Here is a 23609-nt window from a genome sequence, read left to right on the forward strand (position 1 = left end):
TACTAGTACTAATTTTTCAATGCATTCTTACATTCATCACCAACTATATTCATAACACAGCTGTCTGCATATTCACATTCTTAACAAAGAAAATTCAATAAAATTATTTTAAAATTCAATTCTTGTCTAATACTACAGCTTCCATCAGAATGAAGGATGATTTCATGTGCACATGAACCCTCAATCAGGAGTTTTGTGCAGGGCTCGAAATTAAAACGCCACCAGGCAACCTAAAAGTCCCGTCTTGGCTGCCAACCAAAACAAAATAGGCCCAAATTCCGATTACGGGGGCGACATCGAAAAAGGAAATGATCTCAAATCGCCCCCGTAATGATTATGAGCGGCCGCTCTCTACTAGCTTTGTATTCATTGTGTGCATTTATTGGTCGGCGTGCATACGCGCGCTGAATCTCCGTGTAAAAGTGTATACACAAATTCGGTCGTAAACTAGATGGAACTTTGACTGCGCGCAGTCGAAAGTGATGCCTCCGTCATAGAGCTGAATCTCCGTGTAAAAGTGTATACACAAATTCGGTCGTAAACTAGATGGAACTTTGACTGCGCGTAGTCGAAAGTGGCGCCTCCATCATAGAGCAATTTTACAAACCAAAATGGATGAAATTTTTCAAATTCAAGTTCGGTTGTATTCCATAAACAGGTTCTCAGAATATCGTGATTACAAGCTATTTCTCATATACATGTATGACCCTTTGATCTTTGACCTCATGACCCCAAATGCAAGATATATACATGTCTTGAGTTTGATCAGGGTTCATACTCTTTCTCATAAATTTAATTCCATGACTTTCCATGACTTTTCTAGCCAGAATTCCATGACCTTTCCATGACTTTTACACATTTTTTTTACACGGTAGACTGAAAATTTGATCTCAAATCAAAGCGAAGCAAAGTGCATGTTTCAAGTCTACTAATAGAAAGGCAGCTTTTGTTATCTAGTTATTTCATCTGTTACAATTACATGTTATTTTTTCATCATATTCGATATGCACTGCTATATAATATTCTTACAATTACACATACATGTATTCATATCAACAATTGTCCATTTTTTAATGGCAATTTTCACTTCTAAAGAATACAAATTGCCTGTTCCTGGTTTCATGGACCACCATGATTCCTTCAATAGCTCTCCTTTGCATGTACAAGGTAACTACCCCCCCCCCCAAAAAAAGAAAACAAAACAACACCAACACACAAACTCACACACATACCATCACCAATTTTGATTTCACCAACAAAACACAGTAGGCCTACTCACATCAGCTGATGAATTCTTGTTTCGCTAGCATTAAGCTGGTCAATAATTTCTGAATGAGTTTTTTCTTGAGACATCTTCATGTAGCTGTTTGAAAGATATCCCTCTACACATTGCACCTGTCTGAATATTTGGTGGCATTGGTAACAAACTGTCCAAGTTCTTTAATAATTCTTAATGGCATTCAGCTGTTCATCAATCTGTTTCTGAATTACTTGTAACTGGGATGCCTTCTCCTTTGCTGTACGTCGGAGGCTGTTTGATTTGGAAATACAAGTCAATCTTCCTTGTGACTCTGCTTCCTCAGCATACTTGTCTGCTGAGGTGTGAAGACTTTTCACATCTGCTTGCAGTCTCATTTGTTTGGCCTTTAGTTCTTCCAAACCATCCATCAGTCCTTTTCTCTTTCCTTCTTTCTTTTCCTTTTCCTTTTTACGCCTCTGTTCATCGAGATAGATGTGGTATTTCTGCCTGCCTGCAGACGCAGCCAACATGATTGATTTGTCAATAGTCACATTCTTGATTCCTCCAACATACTTGATATGGTCATAAATGGCCCTCAATGATATCAGTGAGTGTCCCAGGAGATTGTCCTCTTCAACTTCGTTGTTGATTGAGAAACCTCTCTCAATGGAGGCTTGTCCATGGGACAAGACAAGCAACATGCGGACCAACTTTAAGAGGGTCGAATAGCGAGACTCGGACAGAAATTTGCACATTACAGAGTCCAATCTCTGTTTCTTTGGATCAAAGTCTCTCATCTCTGCACTTCTTGATGCCTCATCACATGCTTCTGAGTATTCTCTTAGGATATCGTCACATGAATCCTTAAGTCTGTGGGCATCACTAAGGGTGTTAAGCACCCTCTTCAGCTTTGCAGTGGAGTTTTCTTTGTCTTTTGCCATGTTCTTTGGACTCAAGCATCCTATATTTCTCACAAGTGCATACTTAAGCGGACATCGCTCAATGAGCTTCCGGGTCATTGCAGCAAGAAACTTCTTTGCTTGAGTGCGAAATTCCAGAACTTTCAGCTCACTGATGATATTTTTCGCCTTCAGATCTTTCAGCTTCTTCTCAGTGTAGAATCCAATGTCCAACTTGGCCAAGGGCAGCTGAATGGCCTCACTGCTAACATCTACCTGCATTATCTTGTAAGGAGAAGTAATGGTACTCCTGTCCAGCTTTAAAAATCGCTGCATAAGGGATGCAAGCATTCTAGTAAGGTCTTCAGCTAAAAAGGGCAGCATTGGTGCATCAGTCTGATAGTCTGTTAGGAAAGGATTGACCAGCTTTGCAACAGATATGAAGAAGTACAGTCTTGCTAAGAAATCAGTTATATGAGTACATTTTGAAACAGTTTCAAAGGACTTGTTCTTTGGGTGAGGGATTTTCTTCTCTTCTACTGCTTTAACATACGCACATACACTCTCCCAGATGCTGATTGCTCTCTCTGCAACAGGAAGGTTTTCCAGCCATCGGGTCTTGCAAAACTTAAGTGGCATGGTATGATCTCCAGTTATCTTCTGATAATCCTCTCTTCTGGCAGGGGAATCAGAAAACAGGTAATACAAGGATGATAGAAAGCTTTCCACCTCCCAGTCAGCAGCCTTGGCACCTGTCAGAAAAGCACCATTAACTATATGGAGCCCGCATGAGCCTATATTCAGTATGGATTTGGTCAGGTCAGCAGTGTACTCTCGCGTAAAGTCATCATACATCTTCCAATTAACGTTGGGACCATCCATTGATATTTGCAGTAATTTTTCCAAGCCAACTGTGTGCAGAACTTTATTCAGTTCTTCCTTGAGGTGAACAGCTGAACCATGTCCGATGAACACAGACGTCAAGTAGCGAGTGCAAACTTCATTGTGTTGCCATGTTCTTATGAGGAAGTCCATCTGCTTTTTCTGGAGCTTCTTGTTGAGGCTTTCATCAAACAGTATCACATAGTGGTTTGATTGTTTTATGTTGTCATAAAGGAGGTCTTGCACATATGGGCCCAAACCAAACACCGTCATATACCGACATTTTGTTTCTGACAACGTGAAACCCTTAGCAATAGCTGAGTCCGGAAACATTCTTTGAAAGAGCTCACTGTTGTGCTGGCAAGAATGAAATGATAAATGATCCTCCACCACTTTCAGACACCAGAGTATTTCAGCTTTTAAAGTTTCCTCTCTTGCAGCAACAGGAATGGGAGTTGTCACTTTAGAGGTTGATGGCGCACAAGTACTGGTTGTTGCATCTGTAGACGTGATAGATACTGATGAACTTTCTGCACCTTTTGCCTTGAAGAAGCTCTTGAGTGAGAGAGTAGAATCTAGGAGAAAAGAAAAAAATGTCTATTAAAATAAATAAAATATAAATATCATCATTTGGTAAGATTTAGGGCCGAGTCAAAACGTTTAACTGCCGTTCAAACGACCATTAAAAGCATAAACGTTTTCCTATTTTGACAACCGTTTGACAGTATGGGGAAGGAAAAAAAAAAAAAATTCACGGCAACTTTTGGCCAATTGATGTAAGTCACTAAGACAAGTGGACTAATTTTTGACTCATTCCTTAAAAACATATTTTAAAGAAATAGAAAGGAGGAAATACTTCTCAAGGCAAGCAAACTGTTGGACCCAATTGTAAGTACAAAATTTAGTTTTATGATTTTTGGGGTCAATTTTAAGGTAAATTATTATTATTTTTTTTTTCTGCAGTCCACATACAGTGCCCGGTACAACACTGGCGTGTGAGTGCGGAGCCCCCTGGGTTAGCGTTCGGGCTGTTGCATGCAGTAACCTAGCCGGCCCGGCCCGGGGCCGGGGACGCTCCCGAACGGGCTGGTCGCAGTAAGCAGTAACCAATGCCTGCGAGGTGACATCGCATCGCTAAATAATCTCAAATCTTTCATTTTTATATAATTATTATCAGTCATTATTTGGATTCATGCTCAATAAAGGATCGGTAAAATTCACATTAAAAATGCTCACTTACGACGTTGTTGCTGTTGGAGGTTTGCTGTGTGTTTTTCACTCTTCTTGTGGCTCTTGACGGCTGCTTCGCCCATATTACGGACACTGAATTTACACATACAAACAGCACATCTAGCAGTCCCCAGATCGGAACTTTCTTTCAAAATCCAGCCACGGTAATCCGGGTGTTCTAACCAAGCATCCTTAAAATGACAATTTCCAGGCATTTTGAATATCACTTCCACAAAATTTGTAATGGTGAAAATATCCACGTGACGAGTTCCAAGGTCTGTGAAAATAAACAACTCCGTTTCATGAAGAATCAACACATGCACAAAAGTTTCAAAACACATGCCGTCGCGTCGATATATAGATCGTCAACGAGCTAGCGCTGCCAATTTGCCTTGTTGACACGTCAGTATTGTTCCTTTTTTATTTAAATAATGAAAATTAAAAAACAAATATTACTAATTTACTTTTTCCTCATTTATTGGAGAAGTGTAAAAATTGTAGTAGTCTAAGTGGTCGCAATTTAATGCAAAGCCAAAGTGCAATCGAGGCATTACATTCGTTCTTGGAGTGTCACATGTCGCGTTGGCACCATCATCATATGCACACACACACTGCACACGTACACGTGCGCTAGCTTGCTGAACTGAGCTAGCGCTAGCGAGCTCGCTCGCAAGCTAGCCATGTGCGCACGATGTGGACCGTACCGCCATACACTGACCATACACACGTAGTTCGTATCGTACACGTACACACCCACGTACACAGCGCTTATCCATCGATCATAGTGAACACATTCACAAGTACAATCAGTCGGTATGTTACGAATGAAAGAAAATACGAGAAGAAAATGGTTGAAATATCTCCATTTATTCACTTGTATAGTGAGAAAATACTATAGTTGTCCATAATTTTGATATTCCATGACTTTCCATGACTTTCCAATGGAAAAAATAATTTTCCATGACTTTCAAGGCCTTAAAAGCAATAAAGTAAAATTCCATGACTTTCCAGGTTTTCCATGACCCGTACGAACCCTGTTGATGGTAATCCATCCATCGGTTCTAATGATAATGCAATCACAAGCTATTTTTGCATACATAATGAGCCCCATGACCTTTGACCTTGACCTCATGACCCCAAAATCTAATCAATTCATTGGCTCTGCAAGATACATACATGATCTAAGACTGGCAGGAATTCATCAATCGGTTCTTGAGATTACGCGATCACAAGCTATTTTTGCATACGTAATGAGCCGTGACCTCGTGACCCCAAAATCTAAGCAATTCATTGGCTCTGCAAGTTACATACATGTCCAAAGTTTGGTAGGAATCCATCAGTCGGTTCTTGAGATTACACGATCACGAGAACGGGACGTACGTACGGACAGGAAGCCCGAAACAGGAAGCCCGAAATCTTAGCCTGCTAAAACTAGATGGAATTCGACTGCGCGCAGTCGAAAATGATGCCTCCGTTATAGAGCAATTTTACAAACCAAAACAGAAAAAAAAAATTGAATTCACGTTCAATGGTAATCCATTGACAGGTTCTCAGAATATTGTGATTACAAGCAATTTCTCATATACATATATGACCCTTTGATCTTTGACCTCATGACCATAAAATCTACTCAGTTCATTGGCTCTGCAAGATGTTCTGAGTTAAATAGTAATCCATCTGTCAGTTCTAATGAGAATGCGTTCACAAGCTATTTTTGCATACATAATGGGCTCATGACCTTTGACCTTTGACCTTATGAACCAAGAATCTACTCAGTTCATTGGCTCTGCAAGTAACAAACATGACCTAATTTTGGCATGAATCCATCAATCGGTTCTTGAGATAACGCGATCACAAGCTGTTTTTGCATTCATAATGTGCGCTGTGGTCTTTGACCTTTGACCTACGTGCTCCAAAATCTAATCAGATTGTCTTCCTATGGTGATACACACTATCATTAAGTTTGAAGTTTTTACATCTCCAGTGGTTCTTGAGATATCATGATAACAATCTCAATGTATGGAATTTCATAAGTTGACCTCTGTGACCCTTGACCTTTGACCTACATGCTCCAAAATCTAATCAGATTGTTTTCCTATAGTGATACACACTATCACTAAGTTTGAAGTTTAAATCTCCAGTGGTTCTTGAGATATCATGATAACTATCTTAATGTATGGAATTTCATAAGTTGACCTCTGTGACCCTTGACCTTTGACATACGTGCTCCAAAATCTAATCAGATTGTTTTCCTATAGTGATACACACTATCACTAAGTTTGAAGTTTAAATCTCCAGTGGTTCTTGAGATATCATGATAACAATCTCAATATATGGAATTTCATAAGTTGACCTCTGTGACCCTTGACCTTTGACATACGTGCTCCAAAATCTAATCAGATCGTCTTCCTATGGTGATACATACTATCCTTAAGTTTGAAGTTTAAATCTCAAATGGTTCTTGAGATATCGCGCTAACAAACTCAATACAAGGAATTTCATAAGTTGACCTCTGTGACCTGTGACCTTTGACCTACGTACTCCAAAATCTAATCAGATCGTCTTCCTATGGTGATAAATACTATTCCCGAGTCTTAAGTTTAAATCTTAAATGGTTCTTGAGATATTGTGATAACGGTCAAACGGGACGGACGTACGGACGGACGTACGGACGGACGGACGGACGTACGGACGGACGGACGGACGGACGGACGGACGGACGTACGGACAACCCGAAAACATGATGCCTCCGGCACCACCTTCGGTGGCGGAGGCATAAAAATCTCAACAAACTATCCTTCTATGAATTAATGAAAAAGTAGCCCCAGAAAAAAAAAGTTAAGTGAGAGCCCTGTTGTGTCTATAGTACAGATTAGGTAAATTCGATCCTCTATCAAAATTGGATTTAAAAAAAATACATGACATATTTTTCCCATCAATCAAAATTGGAAATGCTTGGATATTGATTATTGATCAAAATAATGTAAATCTTATAAAAAAAAAATGAAATTTTAACTTATTCAAAACATGTCTAGTTTGCTTTCATCCCACGTTTCATGACCATTCTGATATATCAAGTGAATGGCCTAAATAAAAGTGTAATTTGAAAACCTAAAACATATATACATCTTCACCATATAAGTGTTACTACTCTTTCTTTCTTTCAATGACCCTCTCAATAACTGTAACATGAGGAAACACATACCTGTATGGATGATGCATTTGCTTTCAATGTAGAGTAGAACTCCTCATTGAGATCCATACCAAGTGACAGGTCAGTCAAGTTTGGCATAGAACAAAGTGCTTCTGCTAGATGATGTGATGAGGCTGGTGTGGGACACTGGATATCTTCAAGCTTGAGAGTCTGGACCTGCATTGTTTGTTAATAATGAAATAAATATATATTATAGTATTTTAATTCATTTATTCAGGAAAGTTAGAAACTTTTTTATTTACCCAATTAAAAATAAACATTTAAAAGAACAGAAATCGAATGAGCCTGGGCTGCTATCTCTGTATACGTATACGTATACATCAGTAAATGCAATATGGCAGCTGACATGAATTGTAACATTAGACATCAATCGTCTAGGCAAATCTTGAAAGAATATCATTTATTGTCAAATTGAAAAAATGATTCTTGTAAAGTTGCAAATAAAACATGATTAAAGATGGAAATATGAATGTAAGTACTACTTTTATTCACAAATAGTTACGTTTAAAGCAGTGTTTTATGTGAAATTCGTGCCTGTCAGGAGCAGTGTTTTTCATCAAGAGTGGTAGGCAGAAGCCCTCCGTGCTGGTCAGCCTGCCTGCCCAGTGCCGACCACCGAAGCTATAACGCTGCTTGCTATTATATTACCGAACCCCGAACCGATCCAAGTTCGTGTAAAAAATTGTTTAACTCTACCGAACCCAAACATGGTGCCTGACTTACAGCACTAGTTACAGGTCGGTGAAACAAACCAAGAAAGCGAAGAGGGCAGCAGCTGTGATAGCTAGAAAAACTAGTCTTCATGCTCACCAGGAACAATATGACGATCTATAGTCTCATACTGTTGAAGTAGTGCGTGAAGTGCAAGTGGATAATAAGACCTTTTTGATTGACCAGATCAAGTCAGAACCAAAGAAATTCTATAATTATGTGAGACATTTTTCACAATCATCAGCAAGTGTTGAGGTTTGGAGCATGATGGTAGTAAGATAACAGATGATCAGAATAAGGCAGAAATTCTATACAACTTTTTTATGAGTGTATTAAAGACTGAAGCAGTTGATCTGCAGCTCCCTTCTGTTCAGATTCCGAAAACCTCTGACACAAATCCTATCTATGACATTGAATTCTCTGTGAATACTGTTCATGAAAAATTGTACAAACTCCACTTAAACAAATCTTGTGGTCCCAACAGGATACATGTCAATGTCTTAAAGAACGTTCTTGATTTTGACAAGCCTCTATGTTATTTAAGGAATCATTACAGACCGGTCAAATCCCTCAAGATTGGAAGGATGCAAACATCACACCAATTTTCAAGAAAGGAGCTCGACTAGTGCCGAACAATTATAGACCAGTCTCTCTTACAAGTCAAATAGTGAAGATCTTGGAGATTATTTGTGACAAGTTAACTGAACATGCCTCAATCAATACTATAATTTCATGCCTTCAGCATGGTTTTCAACAAGGATGTTCGTGCACCACTCAACTTCTGGAGTGTCTTTATGACTGGTCCAAGGTTTTTGATGAGAAGGAAGGAGTATACATTATGTATCTCAATTTCCAAAAGGCTTTCGGCTCAGTTCTACATCGATGGCTTCTGTACAAATTGAAACAACTCGGAATACATGGACAAGTATTGGATTGAATAGAAAGCTGAGGCTGGTGTGGGACACTGGACGTCCTCAAACGTGAGAGTCTGAACCTGCATTGTTTGTGAAAATAGTTCAGCAGCTCATCTATACATGAGTAATTATGTTTTATTCACTAGTATTAATTTCTCAATGCATTCTTATATTCATCACCAACTATACTCATAACACAGCTGTGTGCATAGTCACATTCTCAACAAAACAAGTTTAATAGAGTTTCTTTTTTTTTAATTCAATTCTTGTCCAAAACTGCAGTTGAAGTAGAAGTAAAAGTATTCTTCTATAAACTTGAAACCAATTTATATTAATAAGTCCTACTCCTAACACCACTGAAACAAATAATACACAGAAATCTGCATTTGCTATCAATGTATTGAAGGTAATCATACTTCTGGTTTTATGTGAACAAGAACCCTAAGTCAGGAGGTTTGAGGCTATGGTACAGTTGTGGATAATGCGAGTCTTTATCAAATTTGATGTTAAAAAAACACAATCCCCCCCCCCCTATCAACCATCCTTGGACATATTAAGATATTGATTATCAATCAAAATAATGTTAATCCTATACTCAGACTAATCTCAAAAGATTTAGCAAAGGTGCAGTCTGTTTGTATTCCCTTTTTTTCATGACTTTTCTGATATATAAAGTGAATGACCTATAAAAAAGGGTATTTTGAAGAAGAAAAAACATATATTCATGTGCACCATCTCATCACTACTGATCTTTTTTTCTTTCAATGATCCTCTCCATGACGTAAACATTAGGAAACACATACCTGTATGGATGATGCATTTGCTTTCAATGCAGAGCAGAACTCCTCATTGAAATCCATTCTAAGAATCAGGTCAGTCAGGTTTGGCATAGAACAAAGTGCTTCTGCTAGATGATGTGATGAGTCTGGTGTGGGACACTGGACGTCCTCAAACTTGAGAGTCTGAACCTGCATTGTTTGTGAAAATAGTTCAGCAGCTCATCTATACATGAGTAATTATGTTTTATTCACTAGTATTAATTTCTCAATGCATTCTTATATTCATCACCAACTATACTCATAACACAGCTGTGTGCATAGTCACATTCTCAACAAAACAAGTTTAATAGAGTTTCTTTTTTTTAAATTCAATTCTTGTCCAAAACTGCAGTTGAAGTAGAAGTAAAAGTATTCTTCTATAAACTTGAAACCAATTTATATTAATAAGTCCTACTCCTAACACCACTGAAACAAATAATACACAGAAATCTGCATTTGCTATCAATGTATTGAAGGTAATCATACTTCTGGTTTTATGTGAACAAGAACCCTAAGTCAGGAGGTTTGAGGCTATGGTACAGTTGTGGATAATGCGAGTCTTTATCAAATTTGATGTTAAAAAAACACAATCCCCCCCCCCCCCTATCAACCATCCTTGGACATATTAAGATATTGATTATCAATCAAAATAATGTTAATCCTATACTCAGACTAATCTCAAAAGATTTAGCAAAGGTGCAGTCTGTTTGTATTCCCTTTTTTTCATGACTTTTCTGATATATAAAGTGAATGACCTATAAAAAAGGGTATTTTGAAGAAGAAAAAACATATATTCATGTGCACCATCTCATCACTACTGATCTTTTTTTCTTTCAATGATCCTCTCCATGACGTAAACATTAGGAAACACATACCTGTATGGATGATGCATTTGCTTTCAATGCAGAGCAGAACTCCTCATTGAAATCCATTCTAAGAATCAGGTCAGTCAGGTTTGGCATAGAACAAAGTGCTTCTGCTAGATGATGTGATGAGGCTGGTGTGGGACACTGGACGTCCTCAAACTTGAGAGTCTGAACCTGCATTGTTTGTGAAAATAGTTCAGCAGCTCATCTATACATGAGTAATTATGTTTTATTCACTAGTATTAATTTCTCAATGCATTCTTATATTCATCACCAACTATACTCATAACACAGCTGTGTGCATAGTCACATTCTCAAAAAAACAAGTTTAATAGAGTTTCTTTTTTTAAAATTCAATTCTTGTCCAAAACTGCAGTTGAAGTAGAAGTAAAAGTATTCTTCTATAAACTTGAAACCAATTTATATTAATAAGTCCTACTCCTAACACCACTGAAACAAATAATACACAGAAATCTGCATTTGCTATCAATGTATTGAAGGTAATCATACTTCTGGTTTTATGTGAACAAGAACCCTAAGTCAGGAGGTTTGAGGCTATGGTACAGTTGTGGATAATGCGAGTCTTTATCAAATTTGATGTTAAAAAAACACAATCCCCCCCCCCCCCTATCAACCATCCTTGGACATATTAAGATATTGATTATCAATCAAAATAACGTTAATCCTATACTCAGACTAATCTCAAAAGATTTAGCAAAGGTGCAGTCTGTTTGTATTCCCTTTTTTTCATGACTTTTCTGATATATAAAGTGAATGACCTATAAAAAAGGGTATTTTGAAGAAGAAAAAACATATATTCATGTGCACCATCTCATCACTACTGATCTTTTTTTCTTTCAATGATCCTCTCCATGACGTAAACATTAGGAAACACATACCTGTATGGATGATGCATTTGCTTTCAATGCAGAGCAGAACTCCTCATTGAAATCCATTCTAAGAATCAGGTCAGTCAGGTTTGGCATAGAACAAAGTGCTTCTGCTAAGTCATGTAATGAGGCTCGTGTGGGACACCAAACAACGTGAAGCTTGAGAGTTTGGACCTGCATTGTTGTAATTAAAGTTACACGGATATATTTCAATTCAATTCAAGGTATTTTATTCAAAGGCTAAATTACAAATGAATTTACAAAATTCAAAACATTAAAAACATCATTCAAATTAGAAAGAATCATACACAATATTCTGGAAATAAATGTAAATGCAAATGAAAGGAACCATACATGTATAATGATAAGATTATAAACATATTGCTTACAAACAATAATAATTTTGGAATTAACATTTAAATATTGTCCACTTTCCATCAAAATGTAAAGCCTTGTGTAAAGTAACTTGAGTGGTATCTGATGGTAAAAATTAATAATATATGAATATTTTTCATTAAGTTAATTAAAGGAGTCTAGAAGTATGAGTTTTCTATTACATATACAAATAAAGGTATAATCAAAAGGATCAAAACATGAAAAATCAATACAAATTCACAAGTGATTAAATAGCTATAAATTCTCAATCATAAGAAGTAGACTGGCAAGTGATCAATAAAGTATACTTGGGTTGTATAAAATAATTAGAATGGGTATTATTAAACTTAAGAAACACTTGAAACGTAAATTAAATGAGTGTAAAAGAATGTTTGGCGTTTCTATTAAAAATCTGTAAGTGCATGATATATTTACTTGTACTTATTTCTCAATGCATTCTTATATTCATCACTAACTATATTCGTAGCACAGCTGTATGCATATCCACAGTAGAGCGCTGTCGCAAACATCGAAGACAACGGGAGAATCTTCTCAACCGAGATCAACTAATGTATGCACTTCGGATTCTGTCTATTGAAATACAATTATTTTTATCAGGTGAATGAAATAATTTGTATTGAGGCACTTCACAAAGACTTATGCAATTACGATAATAGACCTATTGCATGGCGATACAGCTCTTTCATCGTGTTTAGGGAATGAACGCTTTTATGGCCGAAAAGTTGTGAAAATCAACAAGACGGTGAAAATCAACAAGACGGTGAAAATTCTGGTTGGCACATGCGCAGATTGATTTTTTCTCTCAGTTACCCTTGTTTTTGCCTTCCGTCATATTTGCGAAAGCGCTTGATATACACGTTACAAAAGAAGAGGGAAGCATAGTACAAACTTGGTTGAGTGAATCCTGTACGAATCCTGTCGTCTTTGCTTCCATCGTGTTTGTGAAAGCGCTCTATTCTTAACAAAGAAAATTCTACAGTTTTTTTTTAAATTCAGTCCTCGTCTTACACTCCAGTTCTATCAGAAGGGTGAATACGTTATTATTTTTCCCCCAATATCCTATAAGTATTCTTCAAAAGACTTAAAAGCAGTTTACATTTATTAGTCCTACTCCTAACACCACTGAAATAAATAATACCTCGAATTTTCATATGTATTTAATGTATTGAAGGTATTCATGAATATGGTTTCATGTGCACAAGAACCCTTAAAGCTGATATTCTAAGCAAATAAATGTCCCTTAATTTGGTACCTACGGCAAGCATATGTTATTTATAAGTTTTTCAATTACATAGTATATCACAAAAAAATTCTGGCTACTCGAAATCCTTAATTGAAATGTCGAAAATATCCGCCTCTCTTTGCACAGCAAATCAGTCACTGCACTGGTCTACTATATATGACATCATGTCTGGGAAAGAGTTTATTCACGTACCCGGATGTTCCATAGAAAGCATGTGCAGAGAGATACGATTTTCTGCTTATTTTGTTTCAAAGGCTGAAAATCCTAATAAATCATAATTCTATGTACAATTCTTTACCTTCCCCTAATATTTCATAGTATTAATATCAATTCCCCTTTTAAAAATTATGACATATACATGCCAACGATGTGCTATTAGTCGATATTTTCACCATGTATTTTTTTTGTTTTGGTGTTGAAATCGGCCCAGGCATATGCACGGAGTGAACAGTAGCTGTCTGGTTAGTGCACCCATGCACAGTTCATTACCATACAGCGATCTCCCGATGGTTTCTTCTTCCTTTTTCCCATGTCTTTCGCCTTCCTTGGCCCTGAAGATCCTTCATCTACCAATTCTGACACCGGTAGTCAGGAACAAGTTTTTGTTAGTTGTTTTTCTTAGCTGGTAACGTCGCTTTCGTTATCTTGCAATTGCCGATAAACATATAATCAGCGCACGTAAGCAGCAAGCAGCGCCTAGAGCAACGGTCTGGTCTGGTCTTACCTCCCGATTCTGCTTGCTTCACGGATGTTCGTGAAGATCACTCGCGGATGGAACATTGGTTGAACACTAGACGTTGTCAAAATATTATAGAGGAAGCGCGCTTGCATGATCTCGGTCAAGTTTGATATTTTACAACATAAAATGTTTAACTGGTACTGTATCCTTTTTTGAGGCAGTCACACACATCTATGATAAGTACTATCATAGTTGTAGGCCTATTCGTTTTACAAAACTGCTCCTGTACCTTATCTAATGACAAGATAATGCATCCGCCTATTCATACGTGCATGATTTAACCTTGTTTCCCAAGCAGTAAACTCGTCTTAAATCTCTACCAAATAGGTGAATATGAGGATATAAACAGAAATCAGCGACTGGAAAATGTTGCTTCGTTATTCTTCATTCAAATGGAAACAAAAAATCCATCAAATATACTCATTAACAAAAAAAAAACTAAGTTCTGCCAGGATAGCATTTACGTAGGGATATCACTGCATTCACTCTCACTTAGCCCATGGGTCCCGTTCGTGACGTCACGGATAGAGGCCCGACTGTACATGCACTTCCGGGTTTCAGATTTCCCCCTTCATTCAAAATTGGAAATACTTGGGATTATTGATCAAAATAATGTAGATCATATACATACTGAATGAAAAGTACAAATCCTATACAGAATGATTGAAGAGGAATTTTCAAAATTAAGTTTTTGTCTGTCAAAAAAAAAAAATTTCATCAAAAGAATCATTTAAGTGGTCTTCTTCTTCTCGAGTCACTACACCACAATGTTCACTCTTGTGTAGATTGTCCAAATCCAGTGTTGGATGCATTGCATCGCGCAGGGGGTCAGCGCTTCTAGATCTTCTTGGGTCCTAATGAACCAGAGCACTATAACACCGAGTTCCCATAGGACATCTATTTATTTAGATGGTCATATCTCGGCCAATACTGAATATATTCAATTGGTTTTCAACAATCGTACATTATTTTTGATGCTGTTTTGGAAAATGAAGACAAATTTGAGAAATTCTAAAAATTGATTTTTTTAAATAATTTTTTTAATGACGTCACACTTCACCACTCTATACCTCTAATGGCTCTTAAAGCTTATCAACACTAGTGTGGCTAGGAGGGATTAGATCACACAGCAAGGTCACTGACAGGTGGCTATCTCATCAACTCAGCTCTTAAATAACATAAGAAATAGAGGATCATGGGGGACCAACAGGCACCGATTGGGGAAGTTTTCTATATAGAGGGAGCAAGTAGCTACAAGTAGGACAGTGGGGCTTTAAGATATCGCAATAACAAGCATAAAACTTGTAATTTCAGAAAATGACCTCTGTGACCTTTGACCTCCTTACCAAAGATCTATTCAGATTGTCTTCCAATGACGATAGATACTATCACCAAAGTTTTAACCCAATATATCTGTAGTGGTTCTTCAGATATTGCAATAGCAAGGCTAGAAACTGTAATTTAAGAAATTGACGTCTGTGACATTTGACCTTCTGGATTTTTGTAATTCACTACACCATGGTATTCGCTTTAAGATCTTAACTCCCTTCAACTCCTCCAAAAAAGAGCAGTACGGCTCATTCATGTTTAACCAAAATTTGTCCATGTCTCCCCTCTCATCACTGATATTCACTGGCTTCGCGTTGATAATCGTATCATACATTAAGACCCCAACTCTCACTTACAAAGTTACAAGTGTCTCAATGATCAGGCCCCAGCATTCCTGGGGGATCTACTCCATTTGCAGATATCCATGTATCATACACGATCAGCCAGTAGCAAAACATGCACTTACTGACCCTCGAACAGATAGGCGATATAGGGCTCTTTCTGTTATCCCCCAAAAAACCTGGAACTCCTTTAATACCCCCTGTACTTAAGAATTGCCATACTCTTACAGTTTTCAAGAAGTGTCTGAAAACACATATTTTCTAATTTATTGTAATATTCCCGTTAGTAATAAATGTTCTCTCGTTTTGTTTGTTTGTATTTCTTGTTTGTGAGCTTTGTATCTAATGAAAAGGTGCTTTATAAATGTACAACCTGATCAGAAAATCTTCCTATGATGATACATACTATCACCAAGTTAAGCATCATATCTAGTGGTTATAGAGATATCACAATAGGGAAGCTCATACAGATTTGCCGGCGATAAGGCCACAGTGCAACATAGGCTGCACCCCCAACTTTGATATTTCGTAGAGGAAAAAAAAACAGACCAAACAAAATAATCATAATTTTCTCGTAGAACACTAGTTTTTCTACAAACTCATACCAAATTCTTCAATATTCTTATAAATCTGCAGGAAGTTTACCTAAAAAATGATCATGATTTAGCTAATTTTCATCGATTTTTAAGTTAGTACTGTATCGCAGGCAGTTTTGGTATCCTATATATACCCCTACCACGATGTGCGGTGTAATACGAAATTGCAACTTCGGCTGGATGCGCAGATGTGTTGCGCCGCAGCTAGCTCTACTTTAGCTTTACTTTTTAGCGATGTAATGACACAAACTTAGATCTAGATCTACCGGTAGATTTTGTTAGAAAAATAAGTTATGAAGTTTATTTTTGTCTTCATGTCAACAATGCAACAAAAAATTGTCGGTAAGATGTGTGGAGTTATTCTAGAAATGTCCCGTACCATTGTATAGTCATTGTAGTCCCATATGTACGAATGGACGTGCTGTTTTGACCCCTGAAATTTTAGTTGTTGCGCATAGGCCGCACCCAGATTATTTGATATTTTCTCTTCCGAAAATACTGCGACCTTTACGCCGGCAAATACGGTAGCTGGAAATTCAGGAGTTGACCTCTGTGACCTGACTTTTGACCTACTAACCCAAAATCTAATTAGATCATCTTCCTATAGTGATACATATATTTTCAACAAGTCAACGCAAAGCATTGCATCCCCTCGCCGGATACAATTGGCCTATATACGTCAGAACAAGTAACCTCCACTAGACTATACTACACTGTCGCTCATATCGTTGGAATATTTTTGTTTTACTCCAATTTATGGAATTATTAAAAAAATAATTTAAAAATAATAGATCTAGATAATAGTATACATTCTCAGATTTTATTGAATAATAATTTGCCATTGTGTGTTTTGCGTGAGTGCTAAAGCATGTGTATGCTACTATGCTTATGAACTAGGGGACCTACGCCCTTAAGTCATAAATGACAGCAATGAGGATTAATGCCCTACAAAAGGGCACTAATATAGCACATCGACATGGTTTTGATCCTGGGGCCTCACAGTTACGAGGCTGTTGCTTTGTCATTGAACCATGCCTGTACGCAGCGGGGGCTAGGGTAGTGGGCAGTTTCCATAAATGAAAAAAAAAAAAAAAAAATCAATAAATTTTCAATAATTTATTGCATTTTACCCCGGTTCCAAACATAAACAAATCCTATGTGTGCCCATGCCTTGAGCCATAATGCATGGCCGTCCAGAGGATTTTTTATGTTGGGGACCGAGGTAAAATGCAATAAATGATTGAAAATTTATTGCATTTTCTTTTTTTTTTTTAATTTATGGAAACTGTTCATTTCCAACTAAATTGGGGATGCCAATTCATTTGGTAATACTTTTGAGATCGCCAGTACTCCAGGTTTTGCATTTAGGTCAAGGTCAAGGTCGAAATTGACCCCAAAATAGCAAGTTTTTAATGGTTACAAAAGGTTTTCCCATTTATTTGTGATTTGTTCTCCCCTATGTTCTCAAATTTCTTTAGGAATGGTTCCCCTACACAGTCCCCCACCTTAATCATTTTCAGGTAGTATATTTCACAGTTTGATTTGACCTCTGATGACCCGGAGAGGTCTAATCCAAAATGGCTGCCAGTTCGCATGGTCTAATTATGTACAAACGTGGGTATCTTTTGAACCAAATAGTCCAGAAAAACGTTTAAGGTGTCATTTCCAACTAAATTGGGGATGCCAATTCATTTAGTAATACTTTAGAGATCGCCAGAACTCAGGGTTTTGCATTTAGGTCAAGGTCAAGGTCAAAATTGACTCAAAAATAGCAAGTTTTGAATGGTTACAAAAGGTTTTCCATATTTATTTGTCATCTGTTCTCAAATTTCTTTAGGAATGGTTCCCCTGCATAGTCCCCCACCTTAATCCCTTTCAGTTAGTTTATTTTATAGTTTGGTTCGACCTCTGATGACCCTGAGAGGTCAAATCCAAAATGGCCGCCAGTCCGTATGGTCTAATGTACAAACATGCTTAACCATGTTTTTTAACCAAATAGTCCAGAAATGTGGCAGTTAGAGCGCACACAAGAATATGACGTGGCGGTGGCCGCGGCGTAACGATGCTGAATCCTAAGTACCCCACCGTCATACTGCCAGGGGATACAATAAAATAAAGAATTTCAAATAACATATATATACATGTGCACCGTATAATGACATTTACATTATTACACAAGTACCTGCATAGACCATGCCTTTGCTTTCAATGTAGAGTAGAACTCCTCACGTAAATCCCCTTCATAGAGTCTCAAGTCAGTCAAGTGTGGCATTGAACAAAGTGCGTCTACTAGGTGACGTGATGAGGCTGGTGTGGGACACCGGACATCTCGAAGGTTGAAAGTCCGGACCTGCAGTGTTTGTTAATATAGTTCAGCAGCTCATCTATACATGCACATGTTTTAAATTAAGGTCAAAATTGGCTGTCCAAAAATACATGACATATTTTCCCTATTGATGAAACTTGGGAACGGTTGGATATTGACTGATCTAAATACTGTAAATGATATACATACTGGAATTTTAACTGAACCTGAGCAGTTTGCTTTCCATCATCACATTTTTCATGACTTGCATTTAATTTTTCTTTTCTTAATACAAAAATAGCATGTATCGGTATACATGTGCACTATATAATCGTTATGGTTCTAGGACAATCACCCCCAGCCAATTACCAGAGGGACAATTATCCCCAGAGGACAGTTACCCCCCCCCCCCCCGAAAATTACTTAGGAGGGAAAATACTCCCTGAAAAAAACTTCTGCTTTTATTAAAACCAACATCAGGGTAGACTTCCCCTTTAATGAAGGGGGGGGGGGTCGTCCTTGGGGGTGGTTGACCTTGGATGTCCTTAGGTGGGGGGAGGGGGTAATTGATCGAGGGGATAAATTTTAGGGGTGGGGGTTATTGTCTATATACGGGGTAATTGTCAATGGGGGTAATGTAATTACCCGGGGGCAATTGTCCTCGGGGGGGGGGGGGGGGTGGTTATCTTTGGGGGCCAATTTTCCTGATGGTCGTCTGTGGGGATAGTTTTCTTTGGGGGTGATTGTCCAGGGGGTAATTGTCCTAAAAAGAATTGTTATTGCTCTTTCTTTCTTACATTAGGACACACATACCTGTATAGACGATGCCTTTGCTTTCAATGTAGAGTAGAACTCCTCATTGAGATCCATACCAAGTGTTAGGTCAGTCAGGTTTGGCATAGAACAAATTGCTTTTGCTAGGTGACATGATGAGGCTGGTGTGGGACACTGGACATCATCAAGCTCGAGAGTCTGGACCTGCAGTGTTTGTATATATAGTTCAGCAGCTCATCAATCCATGCATATGTTATATTTACTAGTACTCATTTCTCATTGCATTCTTATATTTATCGCCAAGCACGTGCATAACACAGGTGCACTTGTAATCAAATTCTTAACAAAATGACTGAAGAGGATTTTTCAAAAGTTTTTGTCTGTTGAAAAAATGTTTACTCTTGTTTAGACTGTCTGAACCCAGTGTTGGATGCATTGCATCGCGCATGGGGCAGTGCTTTCAGTTCTTCTTGGGTAGAGAGCCTTCTGTTAATTATTCATAATCAAATTCTCAACAAAAGTGACTGAAGAGATTTTATTTTTAGATTCAATCGTCTATTGAAAAAAAGAACATGCGTAAAGTTTCTATGGCAAGGATGATTTAGTTAAGCAGCTCATCTGTTCATGCATATGTTTCATTTACTAGTATTAAGTTTTCATTGCATTCTTATATATCACCAAGCATGTGCATAACAGATCTGCATTCATAATCACAATCTTAACAAAGTGATTTAAAAAAAAATTAAGGTATTGTCGTTTGAAGAAAAACTCGATCAAAAGGATCATGTTTTAAAGTGGTAGTGTTAATTCAAATGTAATCTTTAAGGAAATTGAAACCAAGACATTTTGATTGATAGCCTTCCTAAATATTATGAGCCAGTTAAAACGATCTCGAAATTAATCATATTTGATTATTTTAATAGCAAGGAAAACAATCTCTCCAGAACATTACATTTTTCTTGACTTTTTGATATATCAAGTTAATGGCTTTTAATATTGAAGGCATTGTTTAGAATCTCATACTAATGGTATACTACTCCCGTTTTCGCCTCCTATAACACCTTTTAAATTCAGACCTACTATATTGTGTTACTCAGTACGGGAGCCTATTCACATACAAGCTATGCTTTTTATTTAGGCTCCCCACATTTTACATTGTTTTTACCTTGCCTGTTATATCTTCATATTTCGAAATTTTGTACTTATTTTCCGTACATTATACTTGATTTTAAATCTTTAATTTAAAACCAAAAAAAATTCTTGTGTGAAATCTTATATAATATACGCCTGTATAAAAAAATTAGAAAAGAATTTAAACTGTTTTTTTATGTAAAATGCGGAATAAATAAACTTCAAACTTCAACAATGTTAAATGCACGGCCCTACGTGTTATCAGTGTCTGTGATATGGTGTAATATTGAAGCCCTAAACAATTTGAGTTTCAAAATGATCAAGAAGTAAACATCTTTAAGTGACCGATTTTACCATACTCGTTTCCCCCAATAGACTGTAGTGTTATGAAAACTGTTTTGTCCACAAACTGATACCAAATTCCAAAGTTATGAAGTTTATTCACGAAATTGACAAAACTTCAACAATGTAACACAAAATTGTCGGTTAGATGTGTGGAGTACTGGACTTATTCTAGAAATGTCCTGTACCATTTTACACTAACTTGTATAGTCATTGTAGTCCCATATGTACACATACATGCTGTTCTGACCGGTGATTCAGGGTTCGAGATGACCCGATTTTGACTGTTGTTGCGCATTGGCTGCACCCAAACTTTGCAATATTTTCTCTTTCCAAAATACTGCGGCACATGTGCACCATATAATCATTATTGCTCTTTCTTTCTTCCAATGACCCTCTCCATGACATTTACATTAGGAAACACAAACCTGTATGGATGATGCCTTTGCTTTCAATGAAGAGTAGAACTCCTCATTGACATCCTTTCCAAGTGTCAGGTTGGTAAGGTTTGGCATTGAACAAAGTGCTTCCACTAGATGATGCAATGAGGCTGGTGTTGGACACTGGACATAATCAAGCTTGAGAGTCTGGACCTGCATTGTTTTTTAATATAGTTCAGCAACCCATCTATACATGCATAATAATGTTTTTATTTACTAGTACTAATATCTCATTGCATTCTTATATTTATCACTAACTGCCTCCATAACACAGCTGTATGTATATTCACATTTTCAACAAAGAAAGCTGAATGTATTTTCTTTTTTAATTCAATTATTGTCTAACACTTAAGTTCCCATCATAAGAATAAAGGATCCCCCTTAAATAGCCTATATGCATTCTTCAAAAGGCTTTTAACCTGTTTACATTTAATAATTCCCAATCCTAAGAACTCTGAAATAATAAAATACCCAAGAATTTTCATCTCCTATTAATGTATTGAAGGTAATTATAAATCTGGCTTCATGTGCATGAGAATCCTAAGTCTGGAGGTTTGTGGCTATTCATGTTACAGATTTGGTTAATGGAAAAAAAAATACACACAAAAATCCTATTGATCAAACTTGGGACATACTAGGATACTGATTATTGATCAAAATAATGTTATTCCTTTACACATAGTAATCTCAACAGATTTTCAGTACATATGTAGTTTGCTTTGGTTCATTATTTCATGACCATTCTGATAGATCAAGTGAATAGCCTTTAAAATTTTAAGAAAAAAAGTACATATACATGTAAACATTACTGATCTTTCTTTCTTCCAATGTTCCTCTTCATGACATTAACATTAGGACAAACGTACCCGAAAGGATAAAGCCTTTGCTTTCAATGTAGAGCAGAACTCCTTATCAAACTGCATTTCAAGTGTCAGGTCAGTCAGGTTTGGCATAGAACAAAGTGCTTCTGCTAGGGGATGTGATGAGCCTTGTGTAGGGCACCAGACAACATGAAGTTTGAGAGTCTGGACCTGCATTGTTTGTGAATAAAGTTACACAGATATCATTATGTGCATTTTTTTTTAATCTCATTGCATTCTTATATCTATCACTAACTGCCTCCATAACACAGCTGTATGCATATTCACATTTTCAACAAAGATAGCTGAATGTATTTTCTTTTTTAATTCAATTATTGTCTAACACGTAAGTTCCCATAAGAAAAAAGGATCCCCTTAAATATCCTATGTGCATTCTTCAAAAGGCTTTTAACCTGTTTACATTTAATAATTCCCAATCCTAAGAACTCTGAAATAAAAAAATACCTAAGAATTTTCATCTCCTATTAATGTATTGAAGGTAATTATAGATCTGGCTTCATGTGCATGAGAATCCTAAGTCTGGAGGTTTGTGGCTATTCATGTTACAGATTTGGTTAATGGAAATAAAAATACACACAAAAATCCTATTGATCAAACTTGGGACATACTAGGATACTGATTATTGATCAAAATAATGTTATTCCTTTACACATAGTAATCTCAACAGATTTTCAGTACATATGTAGTTTGCTTTGGTTCATTATTTCATGACCATTCTGATAGATCAAGTGAATAGCCTTTAAAATTTTTAGAAAAAAAGTACATATACATGTAAACATTACTGATCTTTCTTTCTTCCAATGTTCCTCTTCATGACATTAACATTAGGACAAACGTACCCGAAAGGATGATGCCTTTGCTTTCAATGTAGAGCAGAACTCCTTATCAAACTGCATTTTAAGTGTCAGGTCAGTCAGGTTTGGCATAGAACAAAGTGCTTCTGCTAGGGGATGTGATGAGGCTTGTGTAGGGCACCAGACAACATGAAGTTTGAGAGTCTGGACCTGCATTGTTTGTGAATAAAGTTACACAGATATCGTTATGTGCATTTTTTTTAAATCTCATTGCATTCTTATATTTATCACTAACTGCCTCCACAACACAGCTGTATGCATATTCACATTTTCAACAAAGATAGCTGAATGTATTTTCTTTTTTAATTCAATTATTGTCTAACACTTAACTCATAGCCTGCCATGAGGCTGCATACACGCTACCTATTGAGTGCCATGTGCGTGCGTGCGCACTTTCGTAGTAGCGGTTATTGTTCATGCTCATTGGGCTGTGCTGTGTGTTTTGCACTCGCCATTCATAGAACCACCGCGTAAATCAGATTATCTCAAAAACAACCTGGCACAATGGGGATTAGCCCTGTGGCACGATAAGAGTTAAGTTCCCATAAGAAAAAAGGATCCCCTTAAATATCCT

At 37.1% G+C, this 23609-nt stretch overlaps 2 protein-coding genes across 2 annotated transcripts; both read right to left on the reverse strand.

The window, feature by feature from the left end:
• Positions 1 to 775: 775 nt before the first annotated feature.
• On the reverse strand, positions 776 to 5287 carry LOC115921068. The gene is made up of 2 exons (XM_030978115.1): positions 4262 to 5287; positions 776 to 3596 (listed from the first exon to the last, which is right to left on the reverse strand). Exons 1-2 carry the CDS (start codon positions 4590 to 4592, stop codon positions 1441 to 1443), a joined length of 2487 nt encoding a protein of 828 aa, XP_030833975.1. The 5' UTR covers positions 4593 to 5287; the 3' UTR covers positions 776 to 1440.
• A 2012-nt stretch (positions 5288 to 7299) lies between these two features.
• LOC115921334 lies at positions 7300 to 19678 on the reverse strand. Its single transcript, XM_030978714.1, has 6 exons — positions 19427 to 19678; positions 18491 to 18658; positions 11674 to 11838; positions 10784 to 10948; positions 9894 to 10058; positions 7300 to 7621 (listed from the first exon to the last, which is right to left on the reverse strand). Exons 1-6 carry the CDS (start codon positions 19511 to 19513, stop codon positions 7427 to 7429), a joined length of 945 nt encoding a protein of 314 aa, XP_030834574.1. The 5' UTR covers positions 19514 to 19678; the 3' UTR covers positions 7300 to 7426.
• Between the last annotated feature and the right edge of the window lie 3931 nt (positions 19679 to 23609).

The sequence above is a fragment of the Strongylocentrotus purpuratus genome, unplaced genomic scaffold, assembly GCF_000002235.5.
Source record: "Strongylocentrotus purpuratus isolate Spur 01 unplaced genomic scaffold, Spur_5.0 spur5_scaffold_1, whole genome shotgun sequence".
Lineage (NCBI taxonomy): Eukaryota > Metazoa > Echinodermata > Echinoidea > Camarodonta > Strongylocentrotidae > Strongylocentrotus > Strongylocentrotus purpuratus.

Bases quoted from the DNA above. Each gene is read 5' to 3' on its own strand.
- LOC115921068 (XM_030978115.1), bottom strand. From the start codon at position 4,592: ATGTGTTTTGAAACTTTTGTGCATGTGTTGATTCTTCATGAAACGGAG. The intron at 3,597-4,261 runs GTAAGTGAGCAT...CTTTTCTCCTAG, and splicing joins CCTCCAACAGCAACAACGTC to ATTCTACTCTCTCACTCAAG.
- LOC115921334 (XM_030978714.1), bottom strand. From the start codon at position 19,513: ATGCCAAACCTGACTGACCTAACACTTGGTATGGATCTCAATGAGGAG. The intron at 11,839-18,490 runs GTACTTGTGTAA...ACAACAATGCAG, and splicing joins CAAAGGCATGGTCTATGCAG to GTCCAAACTCTCAAGCTTCA. The intron at 10,059-10,783 runs GTATGTGTTTCC...CAAACAATGCAG, and splicing joins CAAATGCATCATCCATACAG to GTTCAGACTCTCAAGTTTGA.